Source organism: Rana temporaria, chromosome 7 (genome assembly GCF_905171775.1).
Source record: "Rana temporaria chromosome 7, aRanTem1.1, whole genome shotgun sequence".
Classification (NCBI taxonomy): Eukaryota; Metazoa; Chordata; class Amphibia; order Anura; family Ranidae; genus Rana; species Rana temporaria.
In genome coordinates, this window is record NC_053495.1 from 196,347,398 (window position 1) to 196,368,336 (window position 20,939).

The 20,939-nt window shown below is 45.7% G+C and overlaps 1 protein-coding gene across 1 annotated transcript in view; it reads right to left on the bottom strand.

The window, feature by feature from the left end:
* Positions 1–19,669, bottom strand: part of PDE4B (phosphodiesterase 4B) — a 432,600-nt gene extending 412,931 nt beyond the window's left edge. Inside the window, exons 1-2 of the mRNA XM_040360754.1 lie at positions 19,571–19,669; positions 17,455–17,687 (exon numbers count right to left, since the gene is read on the bottom strand). Of these exons, the coding sequence (XP_040216688.1) occupies positions 17,455–17,687; positions 19,571–19,612 (275 nt within the window). The 5' untranslated portion in view covers positions 19,613–19,669. The remainder of the gene's footprint in view (positions 1–17,454; positions 17,688–19,570) is intronic.
* Positions 19,670–20,939: the final 1,270 nt, after the last annotated feature.

Genomic DNA, 20,939 nt, shown 5'->3' on the forward strand with positions numbered 1-20,939 from the left:
AATCAGTCGCATAGATACACTGGCCAAAAAAGGGAGATACGATGGAGTATCCTGAGATACTCCATCGTAACTTCTCTCAGAATATGGCCCATTATTACATAATGAGCTAGTACTAGCTCATAATGCCTTTGTCTTGCAGGTGGTGGCTTTTTTTTGTAAAAGTGGGTTTACTTCCTCTTTAAAGCCACAATTCTACCATTTTATAAAACTCTGGTCCGGCCACATCTGGAGTATTCCGTCTAGTTCTGGTCACCAGTCCTCAGGAAGGTTGTGCTGGAACTGGAGAGAGTCCAGACAATGGCAACAAATCTAATAAGAGGACTGGAGGACCTCAATTATGAGGAATGACTACAAGCATTAAAAGCTATGTGCTATGTATATATGAATAATTCCACACATACAGTACATATAAACGCCGTAACTTTAGTCACCACCAGAAGTTCCACCATCTGTTTCCCTTCTTTGCTTCTGACATGCGATCAACACATAATAGTAGATATGAAATAAGAAGCATATTGAACATAACTATCACAGGTGGAGTAAGTCGGGGCGTTGCTTGTTGTCGTATCTCTCTTTTTTGGCCCGCGTATCTATGCGAGTGATTCTTAGAATCATTTTCGCATAGATACGCATAGATACGCTTAAGATCCGACATGTGTAAGTCACTTACACTGTCGGATCTTAAATGTAATTACCCAGCCGGCCGCTAGGTGGCGTTTACGTTCAGGTCTCATTTGTTTATGCAAATGAGCCTGATACGCCGATTCCCGAACAAATTCGCGTTGCGTAACCGTCGCTTACGTCGTTTGCGTAAGCGTAAGGTTACCCCTGCTATATGAGGGGTAACCTTACGCCAGTCCCACGTACGCCATGTTTAGTATGGCGTCGGGGTCCGCGTCGTCTTTTCCCGTCGGGTACATCATTTCCCTAAGTCGTTCTTGAATACGACTTTACGTCAATGACACACACGTCGGCGTCATTGAGGTTTTACGCCGAGAACTGGAGCATGCACACTGGGCTATTTTAAGCCCGGCGCATGCGCAGTTCGTTCGAATCGGGGGCACGCTTAATTTAAATACAAGCCGCCCCCTTGGATTTACGCGGGGTTACGCCGGGCCAATTACACTACGCCGCCCCAAACTACGGAGCAAGTGTTTGGGGAATAAGGCACTTGCTCCTGTAGGTTGGGGCGGCGGAGTGTAAATAGCTTACGCGCCGCCCGCCTAAAATGTACAAGAATATGGCCCTATATATTTTTTTTAGCAGACACCCTAGGGAATAAAATGGCGGTCATTGCAACTTTTTTTCTCGTACGGTATTTGCGCAATAATTTTTCAAATGCCTTTTTTCATGAATTAAAAAAAAAAAAAACAGTAAAGTTAGCCCAATTTTTTTGCATAATGTGAAAAATTATGTTACGCCGAGTAAATAGATACCTAACATGTCACGCTTTAAAATTGCGCACACTCATGGAATGGCGCCAGACTTTGGTACTTAAAAATCTCCATAGGCAATTTTTTTTACAGGTTACTATTTTCGAGTTACAGAGGAGGTCTAGTGCTAGAATTTTTGCACACGCTCTAACGCACGCGACGATACCTCACATGTGGGGTTTGAACGGCGTTAACATATGTGGGCGGGACTTGCATGCGTGTTCGCTTCTGCGCGCGAGCTACCAGGGACTGGGGCGTTTAAAAAAAAAATTACATTTTATTTTTATTTTACACTTTTTTTTACATTTTTTTTTAGCACTTTTATTCCTATTACAAGGAATGTAAACATCCCTTGTAATAGGAATCAGTGTGACAGGTCCTCTTTATGGAGAGATGTGGAGTCAATAAGACCCCACATCTCTCCTCCAGGCTTACAAGCATTAGATCGGTGAAAAAAAATTCACTGATCACATGCCGACAGCCGCGATTGCGGCTTTGTTTACTTCCGGGTACCGGGCGTGACGTCATAACATCGCGCCCGGGCCTCCGACGGTCATAGAGATGACTGGTGACCATCTGGTCACCAGTCATCTCTATTCCCAGGCAGCGCCGGCCGATTCGCTCTCCGGGCCCCAGATGGCACGGGAGAGCCCGGAGAAGCACCGGATGGCGGCGGGAGGGGACGTCCCCTCCCGCTGCCAACCGTGCAGAGAATCGGCGGCTGAAGACGGTGATGTCTGAATGATGCCTGTAGCTCGTCCTCGGTGCCTGTCCTCGGTCGTCAAGTGGTTTATTTAGTTTAGAGACTTGGGCCAGATTCACAAAGAGATACGACGGTGTATCTCCTGATACACCGTCGTATCTCTGATTTCCGTTGGTCATATCTAAGCGCCTGATTCATAGAATCAGTTACGCATAGATATGCCTAAGATCCGACAGGTGTAACTGTGTTACACCGTCGGATCTTAGGCTGCAATTCCAGGCCGGCCGCTGGGTAGCGTTTCGGTTTATTTACGCGCCAAATATGCAAATGAGGAGATACGCCGATTCAGAAACGAACGACCGCCCGGCGCTTTTTTTTTACGTCGTTTGCGTTCGGCTTTTTCCGGCGGATAGTTACCCCTGGGTCTTTTGAGGCGCAGCCAATGTTAAGTATGGCCGTCGTTCCCGCGTCGCGATTTGAAAATTTTACGTTGTTTGCGTAACTCGTCCGTGAATTGGGCTGGACGCCATTTACGTTCACGTCGAAACCAATGACGTCCTTGCGACGTCATTTAGCGCAATGCACGCTGGGTAAATTTGCGGACGGTGCATGCGATGTTCGATCGGCGCGGGAACGCGCCTAATTTGAATAGTACACTCCCCCTAGCCGCGGAATTTGAATTCCGCTGGGGGATTTACGATACGCCGCCGCAAGTTTTGAGGTAAGTGCTTTGTGAATTACCCACTTGCCTCAAAAACTTGCGGCGGCGGATCTTAAATCAGATAGGTTACGCGGATCTAAAGATCCGCTAACCTATGTGAATCTGGCCCAAGAACTTGATGGCTCCTACAGAGTGAAGACCACGAATTGCCAACCAACGGCCTTTCTGATGAACGAGTAGGAATGTTTGCATTGTGTCAACTTGGAGAAAACAAAAAAAAAGCACTATGGCCCAAATTCACAAAGGAGATACGCCGTCGTATCTCTCAGAGTATCTATGCGGCTGATTCATAGAATCAGTTACGCAAAGATATCCCTAAGATCTGACAGGTGTAATTGTTTTACACTGTCGGATCTTAGGATGCAATACCGCGGCCGCCGCTGGGGGGAGTTCACGTCGTATTCCAGCGTCGGGAATGCAAATTAGCAGTTACGGCGGATCCACGACGGATTTTCGCGTTCGCTACGTCGTCCGTAGTCAAGTTTCCCGTCGCAATTTTAGTCGTTATTTGACCTGCCCTAACTTTACACAGCAATCGTATTGCTGTCTAAAGTATGGCCGTCGTTCCCGCGTCGAAATTTAGAAATTAACGTCGTTTGCGTAACACGTCCGGGAATACGGAAGTACGCTAGGCGCGTCGCCGTTCGAAAAAATGACGTCACTTCGCGCAAAGCACGGCGGGAGTTACGAAACGGAGCATGCGCAGTAGGTCCGGCGCGGGAGCGCGCCTAATTTAAATGGCACACGCCCATTTAAATTATGCGGGCTTACGCCGGAGGCCGCCGGCGTAGTTTTCATCGCAAGTGCTTTGTGAATCAGGCGGCGGCGGCGGTGGCGGCGGCGGCGCCGCCGCACTTCTACCTGAATCTGGCCCTATGGACTTTGAAGGTGCTGAAGGATGTACAGGCTAAACACTTTTTTGTAAACTTTATTTTGCATCAGTCAAAAACATATATTGACATAAAAACAGGAGTGACGATTGGATTGTGTTGAGAAACACTCTTAATTTTATCGGACCCCACTACAAGTTACCCATATTACATATGCCATAGCTTTACACAATATATCATGTATATGGGGTCCTCATACAGTTGTGTCTTAATGCGTTTCAAGGGATAAACCCACTTCTTCTGGAGGACTTCTAGGATCTAAAACCTAAATAATCACACTGGTCTTTTAAGAGTTTTTTTTTTTCCAAAAAAATCCAATCTTCATTCCTATTTTATTTTAAATATAAATGTTTTTTTGTTTCTTTTTTTGAAAATTCGAAAATTCTGAAGTTTGAAAATTTGAAAATTGGGAAATTTGGAATTTCAGAAATCCGAAAATTCTGAAATTGAAAAATTCTGAAATTTCCGAATTAACTAATTTGTCAAAATTCATTAAAATCGAATTAGAAACTAAACAAATTGCACATGTCAAAAATGTTTTTAACTGATGTAAAATTTGGGGCCAGATTCTCAAAGAAGCGCCTATCTTTAGGGCGTAGCGTATCTCAGATACACTACGCCGCCGTAACTTAGAGCTGCAGGTCCCGTATTCAGAAACAACTTGCGCTCTAAGTTACGGCGGCGTAGTGTAAATGGGCCGGCGTAAGCGCGCCTAATTCAAACTAGGCTGGTAGGGGGCGTGTTGTATGTAAATGATTCGTGACCCCACGTAAATGACGCGCTTTACGAACGCTGCGCGCATGCTCAGTATCACGTCGAATTTTCTAAGTAAATTACGCCCGCTCAATGATTAGGCGACGTGAACGTAACCTACGCCCACCCTCATTCACGGACGACTTACGCAAATGATGTTAAATACGACGCTGTTCGGACGTTTCCGACGTCCATACCCAACATGACTTACCCCTGCTTTATGAGGGGTAACTTTACGCCGGTCCGACGCCTTATGTAAACGACGTATCTTGATACGCCGGGCGCACAAACGTTCGTGAATCAGCGTATCTAGCTCATTTGCATATTCAACGCGGAAATCAACGGAGCGCCACCTAGCAACCAGCGTAAATATGCACCCCAAGATACGACGGCGTAGGAGACTTACGCCGCTCGTATCTAGGCAACAGTGAGGCGTATGTGATTCTATGAATCAGGCGCAGAGATGCGACGCCTCACACTCAGAGTTACGACGCTGTATCTGGAGATACGCCGTCGTAACTCCTTTGTGAATCTGGGCCAAAGTTTGTAAAATTACACAAAAGTTTTTTCATCCTGTTCGTCCTTCAGCACCTTCAAAGTACATATTGCCTGGTTTTTGTTTTCTCCAATATGTGTGTCTATGTTGGACGTAGTGTTCAATAGACTGATTCCTCTATGTAAAAAATATTGTGTCAACTTGAATGTTTGTGGCTGTGGAAAGAGCAGGAGGAAGGCGATGAAAATGTCAACTTGTCTAAAAGGGAAAATAGGTCAAGACCCACCTATTCTGAAGGCCAAATTAGAAGGAAACGGATACCAAGTGCCTTGAGGCGATTCAGTTCGCATTTGTAGCGCTATAAAAGTTACTCACTCACTCAAGAAAGCCCATCAGGCAATCATGAGAAGCCTTGACCATGGGACACTGGAGAAGACTCATAGACAACAGCTTTCCAGTGGGACCATAAACAGACTTAAGTTTAGGTATCTTAGTGGTCTATCTAGGCCAGTGGTTCTCAACCTTTCTATTGCCGTGACCCCTTGATAAAATGTCCCAAGTTGTGGGGACCCCAACAGTAAAATTTTCGTAGCGTGGGTTGTCGGCACCCAAGGCAAGACAAGTAGTTTGCGCCCCTAACCCACAGACATTTAACGCTCCCTGAGTCCCTTCCACTGGTACAGTATTAAAACCCCTCATGGTACTTTTTAGGATGAACCACTCTTTCTTTGTTCTCCTTTCTTTCCCCTTTCTCTCTCTCTATCCTAATGTCTTGTTTTTTTCCACATCCCTCTCTCTAGCCGTCTTTCTTGTCCTTACTCTCCCTTTTTCTTTGTTCCTCCCCCTCTTTTCCTCTCCCTTCCATGTATTCTCTGTTTTTATTCCTTCTCTTACTCCTTGGTGGGGGGGATGGGATGAGTGGCAATGCTGTGCTGGTTGCAGTTCTGATAAGCCAACTTAGGTGCTCTTGATCAAGGTCATCTGCTGATCTGAGAACTGTAGTGGGGACTTTTAATGGCAACTGGTAGTGTTACTCACTGTGTCTCCGGCTTCACCATGTCTCCAGCTCTGTGGTGTCTCGCAGCAGTGACACCTATGCCGAAATCAGGAGATAGTGTCTCCTTCAGCCCCTCCCACTTCACATTCCTTACCAGTCAGCTGACCTCTAGTCTCTGCTCCCCAACCATTCCCGTGAACTGAATGGGTGGCTGTGAAGAGGCTGAGTGGGCGGCCGCGGGCTTCAGGAACAGACCAGTTGGGCGGCCACGAAAAGGTTGGGAGAGTGGTGCGGGCTTCAAGAACAGCCCAGGAATCGGTGACCCCTTGCAAATCTTCAGTCGACCCCCAGGATGAGAACCACTGGTCTAGACACTCATGCTTAACCACAGATGACCACACCCAGGGCCGATCCTAGGCAGGGTGCGCGGGGTGCTCCGCACCCAGGTGCCGCAGAGGTGGGGGCGCCGAAGCTCCAAAGTGCTCCCCTCCCTCCTCCTTGTCTGTGTCCAGAGGCAGAGCGCATGTAGCGGGTGCTGCGGTTCCCCATCCCGCTTGCTCTCTCCGCTGTCCTCGGAATCCGGGCTAGGTACCACAGCGGAGCCTATTACCGAAACATGTTCAGGCACTAGGCTCCACTAATTAATTCTGTCCGGTGTGCATGGAGCAGTCTCCTGTCTTCCCCGCCCCCTCTGCGTGTGTCAGCTCTTCTCCCATAGGCGGTGTGATGAGAGGCTTCTGGGTTGGCCGGAGCTGCTGCCAATCATCCCGTGCACTCCCAGAAATGCACTCCGAGTGCCACCCTCCAAGTAGCCAAAGATGCCACGTATGCCCCGCCCCCTGTAATGTGCTTCTGCTTCCACCTGCTGGGAGGCTCTGATGGGGGACACCTGCTGTGGGGGGCTCTGATGGGGGACACCTGATGGGGGACACTAATGAAGACTTCTTAGGGGAGCATCTCTGTGTTTGAGTCGTAGCCATAGAAACATGTGTAAAGGGGAGGAGTTATGACCATGCCCATGTGGGGGCGCCAGAAATATTTCTGCACCCAGGCGTCTGTGACTCTAGGATCGGCCCTGACCACACCACCTCCACAGTTGTGGACAAATCCTTACTCTTTATGAATTGCACGTTGGCTTGCTTCTTTAATTAACCACTTAAGCCCCGGACCAAAATGCTGCCTAAAGACCCAAGGGGTTTTTACAGTTCGGGACTGCGTCGCTTTAACAGACAATTGCGCGGTCGTGCGACGTGGCTCCCAAACAAAATTGGCATCTTTTTTTCCCCACAAATAGAGCTTTCTTTTGGTGGTATTTGATCACCTTTGCGGTTTTTATTTTTTGCGCTATAAACAAAAATAGAGCGACAATTTTGAAAAAAATTCAATATTTTTTACTTTTTGCTATAATAAATATCCCCCAAAAACATATATAGCATTTTTTTCCCCTCAGTTTAGGCCGATACGTATTCTTCTACCTATTTTTGGTAAAAAAAAATCGCAATAATCGTTTATCGGTTGGTTTGCGCAAAATTTATAGTGTTTACAAAATAGGGGATAGTTTTTTTGCATTTTTTTTTTTTTTTTACTACTAATGGCGGCGATCAGCGATTTTTTTCGTGACTGCGACATTATGGCGGACACTTCGGACAATTTTGACACATTTTTGGGACAATTGTCATTTTCACAGCAAAAAATGCATTTAAATTGCATTGTTTATTGTGAAAATGACAGTTGCAGTTTGGGAGTTAAACACAGGGGGCGCTGTAACATTTAGGGATCACTGTGTATGTGTTTACTAGTGTAGGGGGGTGTGGCTGTAGGAATGACGTCATCGATCGTGTCTTCCCTATAAAGGGAATGACGCGATCGATGCGCCGACACAGTGAAGCACGGGGAAGCCGTGTTTACATACGGCTCTCCCCGTTCTTCAGCTCCGGGGAGCGATCGCGACGGAGCGGCTATAAACGAATAGCCGCGCCGTCGTCCCGGATCGCTCCTGAAGCCACGGGGACCGCCGCATGTACGGGGGGGGGGGGTCCCGATCGGACCCCCGACCCACGTCAAGCAGAGGACATATATATACGTGGATGTGCCTGCCTGTGCCATTCTGCTGACGTATATGTACATGAGGCGGTCCTTAAGTGGTTAAAGGAATGAAGAGTTTATGCTAAACACAAAAATTTACACACACTGGGTGTCAGTAAATATTTAATTTTGGAGGTTAGTAAAAAAAACATCCACTATACATCCAAACATATGTGGACTTTCCTTTAAATGATTGAGTTCAGGTGTTTCCAATGTTATTACTACAACATACAGAGACATTTGAGACAATTGTGTGTTTCCAACCTTGTGGCAACAGTTTGGTGAAGGCCAGGGCCGTTTGAAGGAATTTAAGGGCCCCAAGCAAAATGTACACGGAGGCCCCATCAACCCCCCCCGCCACACACACGCACGCACGCAAAGCCTCCCCATGTTCTTTTTACTCCCCCCTCCCTCCCTATGTTCTTTTTACGCCCCCTACCGGGTCCATACCGTGTGGCAGGAGATTCAGTTTCCTGTTCCGGGCCGGACTGAAAAGGAAGTGAGCACTCAGTGTGCACTTCCTGTCAGTCCGGCCAGGAACAGGAAACTGAATTCCAGCCAGAGTCCGGACTGACAGGAGGAAGGAAGAGGAGCTCGGCCACGCTACAGAGAAGGGGAAGTCACAACTCAAGGCAGCAGTGCTGCAGGCTCTCTATAGAGCGCTCAGGCGGCTGCAGCATATTGGGAGCGCGGCAGGGGCCCTTTTTTAGGCCCCAGTCCAGCTTGGGGCCCCAAGCAATTGCTTGGTTTGCCTGCCTTGTAGCGACAGGCCTGGTGAAGGCCCTTTTCTGGGTCTCTATGCACAAAGCCAGCTTCTCAAAGACGTTATTTACCAGTTTGGTATGGTGGAACTTAAGTGGCCTGTGCAGAGACCTGACCTCAACTCAACCGAACCCTTTTGAAATTAATTGGAATGTCGAATGCAAGCCAGGTCTTATTTGCTCAACATCAGTACCTGACCTCACAAATGCTCTTTTGACTGAATGGGCACAAGTTCCCACAGAGTCATGTCAAAATCTTGTAAAAAGACTTCCTAGATGACTGGGGGCTGTTATAGCCATAAAGGCCACCCAGACTTCACTAATTTCTTTTTTTTTTTGTAATTCTTTATTGAACCAACAGTTGCAAATATACAATTTAAGGCATGAATCAAGCAAGTTACAATAACATACTTATACTAGAGACACATATTGAATATCTGCCTCAGCTTCAGCAGTAATCTAACAGATTCAAGGCATATTCAGATTCAGGGGCGGACTGACCATTTGGGCACTCAGGCACTGCCCAAGGGCCCAATGCCACTAATGGGCCCCATCAGAGTTGCCAGCCTCAGTAAAACCAGGGACAGTATGTAAAAATCTGTGTTTTTAAAAAAATCCCAAGATTATGGCTGCCCGGCCTCTCCAGTACCTTTTCAGTGTGTGTGTGTGTATTCTGTGTGTATGTATACTGTGTGTGTATATTGTGTGTCTGTGTGTGTATAATGTGCATGCAGGCCCGGACTGGCCATAGGGCTACGAAGTGATTCGACGCATGCGAGGGATGGCGGCCGCTCGGACATGTACGGTGAGTCTGTACAGACGACCGAACATGTCCGACGGACAGGATTCCAGTGGACATGTTTCCTAGCATGCTAAGAAACATTTGTCCGCTGCAAAACGGTCGGCTGGACAAATGTCCGCTGGAAACCTGTCCAGTCGGCCGTACACACGACCGAACATGTCTGCTGAAACTGGTCCGCGGACCAGTTTCAGCAGACATGTTCGGTCGTCTGTACGAGGCCTAAAGAACTGTTTTTGTGGGTAAGAGGCATAGGGGTGGAGTATGGAAGGTATTAAACTGGGAAGTATGTGCAGTTGATGAAGAGGAATGTGGAGGGTCTAACAGTGGGCACTATGTACAGGAGAGGAGTGTAGAGGGTATGGGAGAAGGCACTACGTACAGGAGAGGAGTGTAGAGGGTATGGCAGAAGGCACTATGTACAGGAGAGGAGTTTGAAGGGTATGACAGTGGGCAGTATGCACAGCAGAGGAGTGTGGAGGGTATGACAGAGGGTTGTTTTGTACCGGAGAGGAGTGTGTAGGGTATGAAAGTAGGCAGTATGTACAGGAGAAGAGTTTGAAGGGTATGACAGTGGGCAGTATGTACAGGAGAGGAGTATGGGGGTATGACAGAGGGTGGTATGTACCTGAGAGTAGTGTGGCGGGTATGAAAGTGGGCAGTTTGTACAAGGGGGGAAGTGTGGGGGTATGACAGTGGGCAGTATGTACAGGAGAGGGGTGTGGAGGGTATGATGGGGGCAGTATGTACAGGAGAGGGGTGTGGAGGGTATGATGGGGGCAGTATGTAAAGGAGAGAGGTGTGGAGGGTATGATGGGGGTGGTATGAACAGGAGAGGAATGTGGAGAGAAAGATAGTTGGCAGTATGTACAGAAGAGGAGTGTGAAGGGTAAGGTTGGGTTACAGTATGTGCAGGAGAGGAGTGTGTAGGGTATCACAGTGGGTGATATGTACAGGAGAAGAGTGAGGAGGGTATCATAGTGGGCAGTATGTACAGGAGAGGAGTGTGGAGGGTATGACAGTGAGCAGTATGTACATTAAATGAGTGTGGAGGGTGTAACGGCTACCCACTGGTAGTGAGGGGTATCGGCCGTTGGAGACGTCCTTTTCCCTGGCAAGCTGCGATATGCAAGTACCGCCGGTATATCCCATCGAACGCCCTTCCAAGAAACGAGACGTGCTACGTTTGCAGAGTCAAGCAGACTGACCTTTAATGTCACATTTTTCTTCCTTAAATCTGGTTACCAAGAGAGAAAAAAAAAACAAAAAAGAAAAATGACTGCTGCACACCCTTAAGAGTTATTACTACGTTTTATTAAATATCAGAAAATAGAGCATAAAAGGCATTAAAAACACACAGGTAACCAATAATGGTATAGTACCCTAGAAGTGACCTGAGAATACACTCACAAAAGCGAGACGGCAAAAATCAGTGACAAATTGAAAACTGGAGCTTGATCATCCAATAAGGAGATCTAAGTCCATAACTCACCCATTCACCCTCCACACAACACAAAGAGACCCCCCACCCCAAGCACATATAAAACCCTCACTGCTATCAATAATCCTAAAGATTTCCACACCATGCGGTGGTTCCCTGTAACTACAGGTGAAAGTACCACCGTCTAAGTGGGAAAAGTTGCAAAAAAGAAAAAGCTCAAAAATGGGGACATGAGAGGGATCCACTATATAGTGGTATAGTAATACTGCTCAATTGGAGATAAATGGCAAGTGATAAATCAGATGAGAGAGATATAGTCCCAGGGACCGCAGACAATTCTACTAGGCTGGAGAAAAAAAAAAAAAAAAAAAAGTGGTATATATATATATGTCTCTGCTCTTCAGATGGGTCGCCGCATCTGGCGTAAACAGTTGTTCAATTTCCATCAGATAGTAACTGATAAGGAGGCATTCAACAAGAATATATATTTGAGACACTGTAGTAGTGATCATTAAGTATCAGAGTTCACCTATGCTGCACTTGAGAGGACTATGCAACAATGTAGCCACAATTAATTGACGGGTTCCCATTACTTATGGGTAGTGTCCATTCTAATATATCAAGTAGATATGTCCATCAGATATTGAAATCTTGTTGAACTGCTAGTGGCAATTAGGCTTACATGAATATTGGATGTGTTGATATATACACTGTTGGTGAGCAGATAATTGATCAGCATTCCACAGAAAATAAACGGCTGAAGTTGTACTCACTGTTGGGCTGTTATGTGTAGCTCAGAGTTGTAGCTACCACATCAAATCTGTACTCACGTGCTGCCAGAGAGATTTGCAGCTGAGCCATCCATCCATGTGTAGCACACAGAGCCTGAAGCACTCCTCATCAGTGCAGTAATGATAGGTGAATGATATAGTAATGTCCAGTATAGAACTGCAATTATACAGTGTCTTCAATGATGTTAGGCAAATACCAATCTCCAAAGTTGAGAATAAAGGATGTATTAGGTCTCCATGGGGTCAGTCTCTCCAATTTGAGCGTGCAAGTAATGTTCAGATTGCACTGTTCATGTCTCCATGTGATACTTTTCCTTAAGCTGCTTAGTGGCTCAAGGTAACCATGTTACCGAGCTCCAAAAGAAAAAAAAGCACTGAGGTTCAAAATGTGCATCGGGGGGTCCCTGTACCCCAAGAGTTTACATGTTTCGTTCCTTTAGAACTAGGAACTTCGTCAGAACTGAGTTCTGACGAAGTTCCTAGTTCTAAAGGAACGAAACATGTAAACTCTTGGGGTACAGGGACCCCCCGATGCACATTTTGAACCTCAGTGCTTTTTTTTCTTTTGGAGCTCGGTAACATGGTTACCTTGAGCCACTAAGCAGCTTAAGGAAAAGTATCACATGGAGACATGAACAGTGCAATCTGAACATTACTTGCACGCTCAAATTGGAGAGACTGACCCCATGGAGACCTAATACATCCTTTATTCTCAACTTTGGAGATTGGTATTTGCCTAACATCATTGAAGACACTGTATAATTGCAGTTCTATACTGGACATTACTATATCATTCACCTATCATTACTGCACTGATGAGGAGTGCTTCAGGCTCTGTGTGCTACACATGGATGGATGGCTCAGCTGCAAATCTCTCTGGCAGCACGTGAGTACAGATTTGATGTGGTAGCTACAACTCTGAGCTACACATAACAGCCCAACAGTGAGTACAACTTCAGCCGTTTATTTTCTGTGGAATGCTGATCAATTATCTGCTCACCAACAGTGTATATATCAACACATCCAATATTCATGTAAGCCTAATTGCCACTAGCAGTTCAACAAGATTTCAATATCTGATGGACATATCTACTTGATATATTAGAATGGACACTACCCATAAGTAATGGGAACCCGTCAATTAATTGTGGCTACATTGTTGCATAGTCCTCTCAAGTGCAGCATAGGTGAACTCTGATACTTAATGATCACTACTACAGTGTCTCAAATATATATTCTTGTTGAATGCCTCCTTATCAGTTACTATCTGATGGAAATTGAACAACTGTTTACGCCAGATGCGGCGACCCATCTGAAGAGCAGAGACATATATATATATACCACTTTTTTTTTTTTTTTTTTTTTTCTCCAGCCTAGTAGAATTGTCTGCGGTCCCTGGGACTATATCTCTCTCATCTGATTTATCACTTGCCATTTATCTCCAATTGAGCAGTATTACTATACCACTATATAGTGGATCCCTCTCATGTCCCCATTTTTGAGCTTTTTCTTTTTTGCAACTTTTCCCACTTAGACGGTGGTACTTTCACCTGTAGTTACAGGGAACCACCGCATGGTGTGGAAATCTTTAGGATTATTGATAGCAGTGAGGGTTTTATATGTGCTTGGGGTGGGGGGTCTCTTTGTGTTGTGTGGAGGGTGAATGGGTGAGTTATGGACTTAGATCTCCTTATTGGATGATCAAGCTCCAGTTTTCAATTTGTCACTGATTTTTGCCGTCTCGCTTTTGTGAGTGTATTCTCAGGTCACTTCTAGGGTACTATACCATTATTGGTTACCTGTGTGTTTTTAATGCCTTTTATGCTCTATTTTCTGATATTTAATAAAACGTAGTAATAACTCTTAAGGGTGTGCAGCAGTCATTTTTCTTTTTTGTTTTTTTTCTCTCTTGGTACATTATATTTTTGATTGCACCCCCCGAAAATATCGGTGAGTACTACATATTTGATAAATAGGTGGGATTCCCATATCCTTCTCTCCTTTGTTTATTAAATCTGGTTACAACTGTACAGAAACAAATGACACTCCCCCCCCCCAGGGGGGACTTCAATACACACACTTTGAAAGAATGACCTTCCCTTGAGCCAATCAGCTGCTAGCCATTTCAGCTCCTCAACCTAGCTTGATCAGACAATAGAATTCAATTAACCTTTAAAACAATTATCACTCACACATAATCCCCATCAGCATACACCTCACAGGAGGCTGTTACCTACACAAAAGAGAGTTCATTAGCTATGCGAAGAGAACATTAGCATTCAGCAGTGACAGAGACCCTTGTCCAGTTAACCCTTTGAGCTCAGAATACAATGTGGTACATCCAATTGTGACAAGCCATGCAGTTCCTTGTAGTCCCCCTGCACGAAGATTATCGATGTCCCGGCAGCATGCATATGTCCGTTACACTACTCCCCTTTTGTGGAACACTCCGGCAGACCCGGATTGATCCTTTTCGGATCAACTTGGGGATGTCCGGTCTGCTGTTAGGGTAAAAGTTCCGTTTGCCTGGACAGTCCGTCGGCCTTCCCATTGGCTTACCAGGTCGGTAGCTGATGGTGACGGTGAAGAATAGAATTCAATTCTGGAACAGTCACTTGCTTTGCTCTCTCAATGGCTCCCAAAACCTGTTGCTGATGCTCTTGGGACAGATACGGCACCACCTGGATGCAAATCCCATTTAATCTTTTGACAATTTCCGCCTGTTTGTGCATTTCAATGTTCAAGCCACGGGACATATCATAATACATGACATAGTGTCGTTGCATCTCTGATTTCTCACGGGCCAACTTGTCACATTCCCATTTTAGACTGTGATATTGTGCCGGATCTACAGTACATGTCGGGGAAGGTAGTCTTACCCGGTTCTCAGCAGCAAGCGGGTTGATTCCAGCAACGCGGGTGGTCACGGGACAAGCAGCAGCAGGTGTAGGTAAATAAGCCGAAGTCAGAGGGCCAATGTCGTTGCCCAGCACCACCTCGGCAGGTAGGTTGTCCATGATACCAACTGTGGTCTTTCCTGACCCGGCTCCCCAGTCTAAGTGCACCCGGGCGGTGGGTACGCGAAATACAGCACCCCCTGCGACCCGGACGGCAACTGTGCGAGTGGACACGTTCTCTGGCTTTACCAGATGTTTTTGAACCAGAGTGATAGTAGTCCCAGTGTCTCTTAGGCCTTGTGCTACTTGTCCATTCACCCGTACCTCCTGACGGTGATGCTGACGGTTATCCGGAGAGGCCGCTTGTATTGGGTCTGCCTCATACCAAATTCCCAGACATTCCTCAGGGCCCCCCTCGGTCTCCAGGCAGTGGGCCGCAGAGGGACGTGATGGAGTGACCTCTGTGTTGGGTGTTGTGCGTCTCCAATTGTTATTGGTAGCTCTCAAAGGGCAATAACGAGCAATATGTCCCGTGTCGCTGCAGTGATGGCACGTCACCCTAGGCGAATCCCGGGGTAGTTGCTAGGCCCCTGAGGATGTGGTGGGACTGGAGCCCGAAACTCTGGGCGTGGGGTGACGGTTGGAGTACGCGGTTCTACCTTCTGAGCCAGCCACATAGTACCCTGGCTTACTTTCCTTGTCTCCGCGTACTCATCTGCTAGCCGAGCCGCCTCGTTTAAGTTAGCGGGACGGCGATCTCGTACCCAGTCTTGTATGTCTGCGGCCAGGTCTTGGAAGAAATGTTCCATTAGGAACAGCTGCAATACTTCCTCCCCGGTGTTGGCCTTGCACCCTTGGACCCAAAGGGATGCCACCCTTTGTAACTGGTTGGCCCATTCCATGTGGGAGTCCACAGCCTTCTTCTTGGACTCCTGGAAGCGCCGGCGGTAGGCTTCTGGCGTTACGGCATATCGGGTTAGCAGCGCCTTTTTAACTTGCTGATATTGTAAAATATCCTCTGGAGCGAGAGCTTGAAAGGCTTCATTGGCTTTGCCCGACAATTTCCCCAACAAAATAGTGACCCATTGGTCTGGTGGTACCTGGTGTAGTGAGCACTGCCTCTCAAAGTCCGCCAAATATCCATCGATTTCCTCCTCACTTTCTACAAAAGCTTTAAATGCAGTGAACGGTATTTTCTTTCCTGTAGCAGCAGGTGGGGGGGTAGGAACTGCAGGTGTAATGGGCTGTCTCGCTCTTACCAGTTCCAGTTCTTGTCCCCTCTTCGTTTGTATCTCTTCCCTTGCTTCCCGAAACAGCTGGTTGATTAGTTCCACGGACGTTTCTGGATACAAGGATAATCTCCGCTGTACAATCCCAGTAATTACATCTTCTTTGCTGACCGGTGCAAGGGGCTCCGTTCCTTCCATGGATCCATCCATTTCGTCCAGCTCCAGCAGGTCAGCTATCAGCTCCCTCCGTGGTCTGTTGCTGGCGCTCCTACCACGACTCTCCAATAGATCTTTTAGTGTGGATCTTTTCAGCCTGGCGTACTGCGACTCCATTCAGCACTTGCTCTTTGGATAAAAGGACCATCCCACTGCTACCAACCAATGTAACGGCTACCCACTGGTAGTGAGGGGTATCGGCCGTTGGAGACGTCCTTTTCCCTGGCAAGCTGCGATATGCAAGTACCGCCGGTATATCCCATCGAACGCCCTTCCAAGAAACGAGACGTGCTACGTTTGCAGAGTCAAGCAGACTGACCTTTAATGTCACATTTTTCTTCCTTAAATCTGGTTACAACTGTACAGAAACAAATGACACCCCCCCCCCCCCCCAGGGGGGACTTCAATACACACACTTTGAAAGAATGACCTTCCCTTGAGCCAATCAGCTGCTAGCCATTTCGGCTCCTCAACCTAGCTTGATCAGACAATAGAATTCAATTAACCTTTAAAACAATTATCACTCACACATAATCCCCATCAGCATACACCTCACAGGAGGCTGTTACCTACACAAAAGAGAGTTCATTAGCTATGCGAAGAGAACATTAGCATTCAGCAGTGACAGAGACCCTTGTCCAGTTAACCCTTTGAGCTCAGAATACAATGTGGTACATCCAATTGTGACAAGCCATGCAGTTCCTTGTAGTCCCCCTGCACGAAGATTATCGATGTCCCGGCAGCATGCATATGTCCGTTACAGAGGGTAAGACAATGAGCAGTATGTACATTAAATGAGTGTGGAGGGTAAGACAATGAGCAGTATGTACAGGAGAGGAGTGTGGAGGGTATGAGAGCGAGCAGTATGTACAGGAGAGAAGTGTGGAGGGTATGACAATAGGCATTATGTACAGGAGAGAAGTGGGGAGGGTATGAGAGTGAGCAGTATGTACAGGAGAGAAGTGTGGAGGGTATGACAGCCGGCACTATGTGTAGGTGTGATGGTTATGTGTCCCCATTACATAGTGTATTCTCACAAATTTATGATGCATTTAACCGCATAAACACGCATTCTACAGCAACAATCTGATTTGTTCAAACCGTTTGCAGAGCTATGAAAACGACATCTCACAAATCTTTACAGTACAACATAACATTTGCGTTATGGTTACGGGAGAAAGTGGCAGTAGGGAGTTGGCCAGGTGCAGAATCCAAACGATACCCCTAGAATGTAACACCTACCAGTCTCTCTCCACTGGTGTCACAGCGATCCTCGGGGGCGGCACCAAAGGTAGGGTTGTTGGTCGGTGGCTGTAATCTGGGGTCTTCGCCCTGCACACCTGCCGTTGATGTAACGGTGGCAACTGCAGCGTCCCGGGGCAAAACCTCTTTCCTTTCCACAGATCTATCCCAATATTATATCCGTATGAGCTGTAGGATTTGCTGAGGAAGCACTCTGACAATTCTTGTATGTTCTATAGAGACATAAAAATAGATTGTGAGTTTCTGTGCCAATTAATTCATTCAACATTTGTGAGTGTGATTTGCACTTACACATTGAAGGTACACTCCATATGAATATAAACATACTGGCCCAGATTCAGGTAGCAATTGCGCCTGCGTAACCATAGTTAACCATAGAACCATATATAACCATATAACCATAGAGAACTTGTTACGCCGACTGCAGCCTAAAATCTGCGTGGCATAAGGCTCTTATGCCACGCAGATTTTAGGCTGCATTCTTGCGATGACCGCTAGGGGGCGTTCCCATTGTGGTCAGCGTATAGTATGCAAATTGCATACTTACGCCGATTCACAACGTTGCGAGAGCCCTGCGTACGCAAATTACGTAGTTTGCGTACGTCGGGTTTCACGTAAGGTTGCACATCCTAATAGCAGGCGCAGGCAATGCTATAGGATACCCGTTGTTCCCGCGTCGCGACGTTCGAAATTTACGTGATTTGCGTAAGTGATTCGTGAATGGCGCTGGACGCCATTCACGTTCACTTTGAAGCAAATGACGTCCTTGCGACGTCATTTGCCGCAATGCACGTCGGGAAAGTTTCCCGATGGAGCATGCGCTCTACGGTCGGCGCGGGAGCGCGCCTAATTTTAATGATTCCCGCCCCCTACGGGATCATTTACATTAGGCGCCCTTACGCAGGGCAATTTTAAAGAGCGCACACGCAATTTACGGAGCTACTGCTCCGTGAATCGCGCGCAGCGCAGATAATTTGCGGGGGCGCAGGGCAAAAACGCTGCCCTGTGCCTCCGTAAAAAAGGGGCAAATCGTACCTGAATCTGGGCCACTGAAAGTATAATCAGTCGTGGAACACAGCGGCCTGTTGATTGGCTGGTGAATTCACACTAGACATTTAACACATTTTAATAAATTTGCTAATCCAGAAATTTCCGAATTTTAAAATCTCTGAATTTAAAAAATGTCCAAATTTTCAGATTTCCGAATCTTCAAATTCCGAATTTTCAAAATTCAGACTTTTCGGAATTGCGGAAATTCGAAAACTCAGATATTCAAAATTTTGGAAATTGGAATTTCTGAATATTTAAATTTCGGAAATTTGAACATTCGAAATTAGGAAATTCAGAATTTCGGAAATTCAAAAATTCGGGAAATTTAGAAAACTAGAAAATCTGTAAATAAAAATGAATATCTGAAAATTCTAATGAATGGCAATCCGAAAACCCAAAAAATCAGAAATAATAACATCTTAACTATTAAATTATATTACTAACTATTAAATTATAGGTATTGGAATTTAGTTATCCGAAGTTACGAATTATCCAAAATAACAAATGCTGCATCTAAACTAATGGAATGTAACAATCTAATAATAATAAATACTTTTTTTTTATTATTATTACTTATTATTAATTTGTTCCATTCCATTTGTTTAGATGCAGCATTCGTTATTTTGGATAATTCGTAACTTCAGATAAATCTGTATTTGTTACATTCACTAACAGCCAAATTTGAAAGGAAATTTCAACACCTAGAATTTAAAAGTTATTATTATTAGTTATTATTTAGAATTTTACTGATTTTCTTTCTTTTTTTGCACGGCGGGAAATTTAGAAACGGAGCATGCGCAGTTCATTCGGCGCGGGGGCGCGCTTCATTTAAATGAAACACGCCCCCTAATCGCCGATTTGAATTCCGCCGCCAGAAATGCACTAGACCGCCATAACACAGTGCGAAATCTTTGAGGATTCGAAAGAACGCCAGGTAAGGTACGGCGGCGTAGCGTATCTCTGATACGCTGCGCCGATCTATTTCTATGTGGATCTGGCCCTTAGAATTTTGGATAAGATTTTGGTAAAACAAAGGACATATTACCTCTTCTGCTGTGACAGTCATCACACTTTGACTTTTCTTCATTGTAACTCCCCAGTCTCACTCATATAGTCCCAATCAGTTTTCTGGGAAGAAGCCAAACCTGGAGAAGAAAAGAATGGCATTCAACACAAAGTACAGTCTTCCTTGCATGATGCTCTTAAATTGTTTAATCAAACCCATTATTAATGTGTACACTTCCATAAAAATCTATAGCGCATTAAAAAGGACCCACAAAACTATAATTAGTCCAGTAAGAACTCTTCATGACACAAATATGCCAACCTGTTTCAGAGTCTCAAAACCCCCCTTCATCAAGGCTAAGAAACAAGAACAGGGAGGGCCAGCATTTCACCCCAGGGCTGAGTCCATGGCTAAGATGAAAGACTAAAAAAAATTAGGTGTCAGTCACTTTCTGTCTTTTTAAAGGACGTAGATACTCTATAGCAGGGTTTGACAAATTTGCTTGGAATCTAGGAGCCAGCTAAAAAAGTTAGGAGCCAGAAAACGCGCCCTGTCCCGACGAGCTTGTGCGCAGAAGCGAACACATACGTGAGCAGCGCCCGCATATGTAAACGGTGTTCAAACCACACATGTGACGTATCGCCGCGATTGTTGGAGCGAGAGCAATAATTCTAGCTCTAGACCTCCTCTGTAACTCAAAACATGCAACCTGTAGATTTTTTTTAAACTTTGCCTATGAAGATTTTAAAGGGTAAAAGTTTGTCGGCATTTCACGAGCGGACGCAATTTTGAAGCGTGACATGTTGGGTATGAATTTACTCGGCGTAACATTATCTTTCATAATATTAAAAAAAATGGGGATAACTTTACTGTTATCTTATTTTTTTATTTAAAAAAGTGTAATTTTTTCCCCAAAAAAGTGCGCTTGTAAGACCTCTGCCCAAATACGGCGTGACAGAAAGTATTGCAACGATCGCCATTTTATTCTCTAGGGTGTTAGGATAAAAAATATATATAATGTTTGGGGGTTCTAATTAGAGGGAAGAAGATGGCAGTGAAAATAGTGAAAAATAGTGAAAAATTACATTAAAATTGCTGTTTAACTTGTAATGCTTAACTTGTAATACCAACGGCCACCACCAGATGGCGCCAGCTTACACATCTGGTGGTAATAACTTGTAATACCAACAGCTCACCACCAGATGGCGCCAGCTCACAAAAAAAAATATATATATTTTTTTTTTTGCCCCCCTTCCAAGCCAAGTCGACAGGACCCTATTTCTAGTCGCCATGGCGACCTGGCGACCGGGATTTGTCGAGCCCTGCTCTATAGTAACACTTAAAGGCTTTCCAGGACCCTCCCCCGCTCCTTCCTCACTGGCTATAGATGACAGCAGCGGGAGCCTCT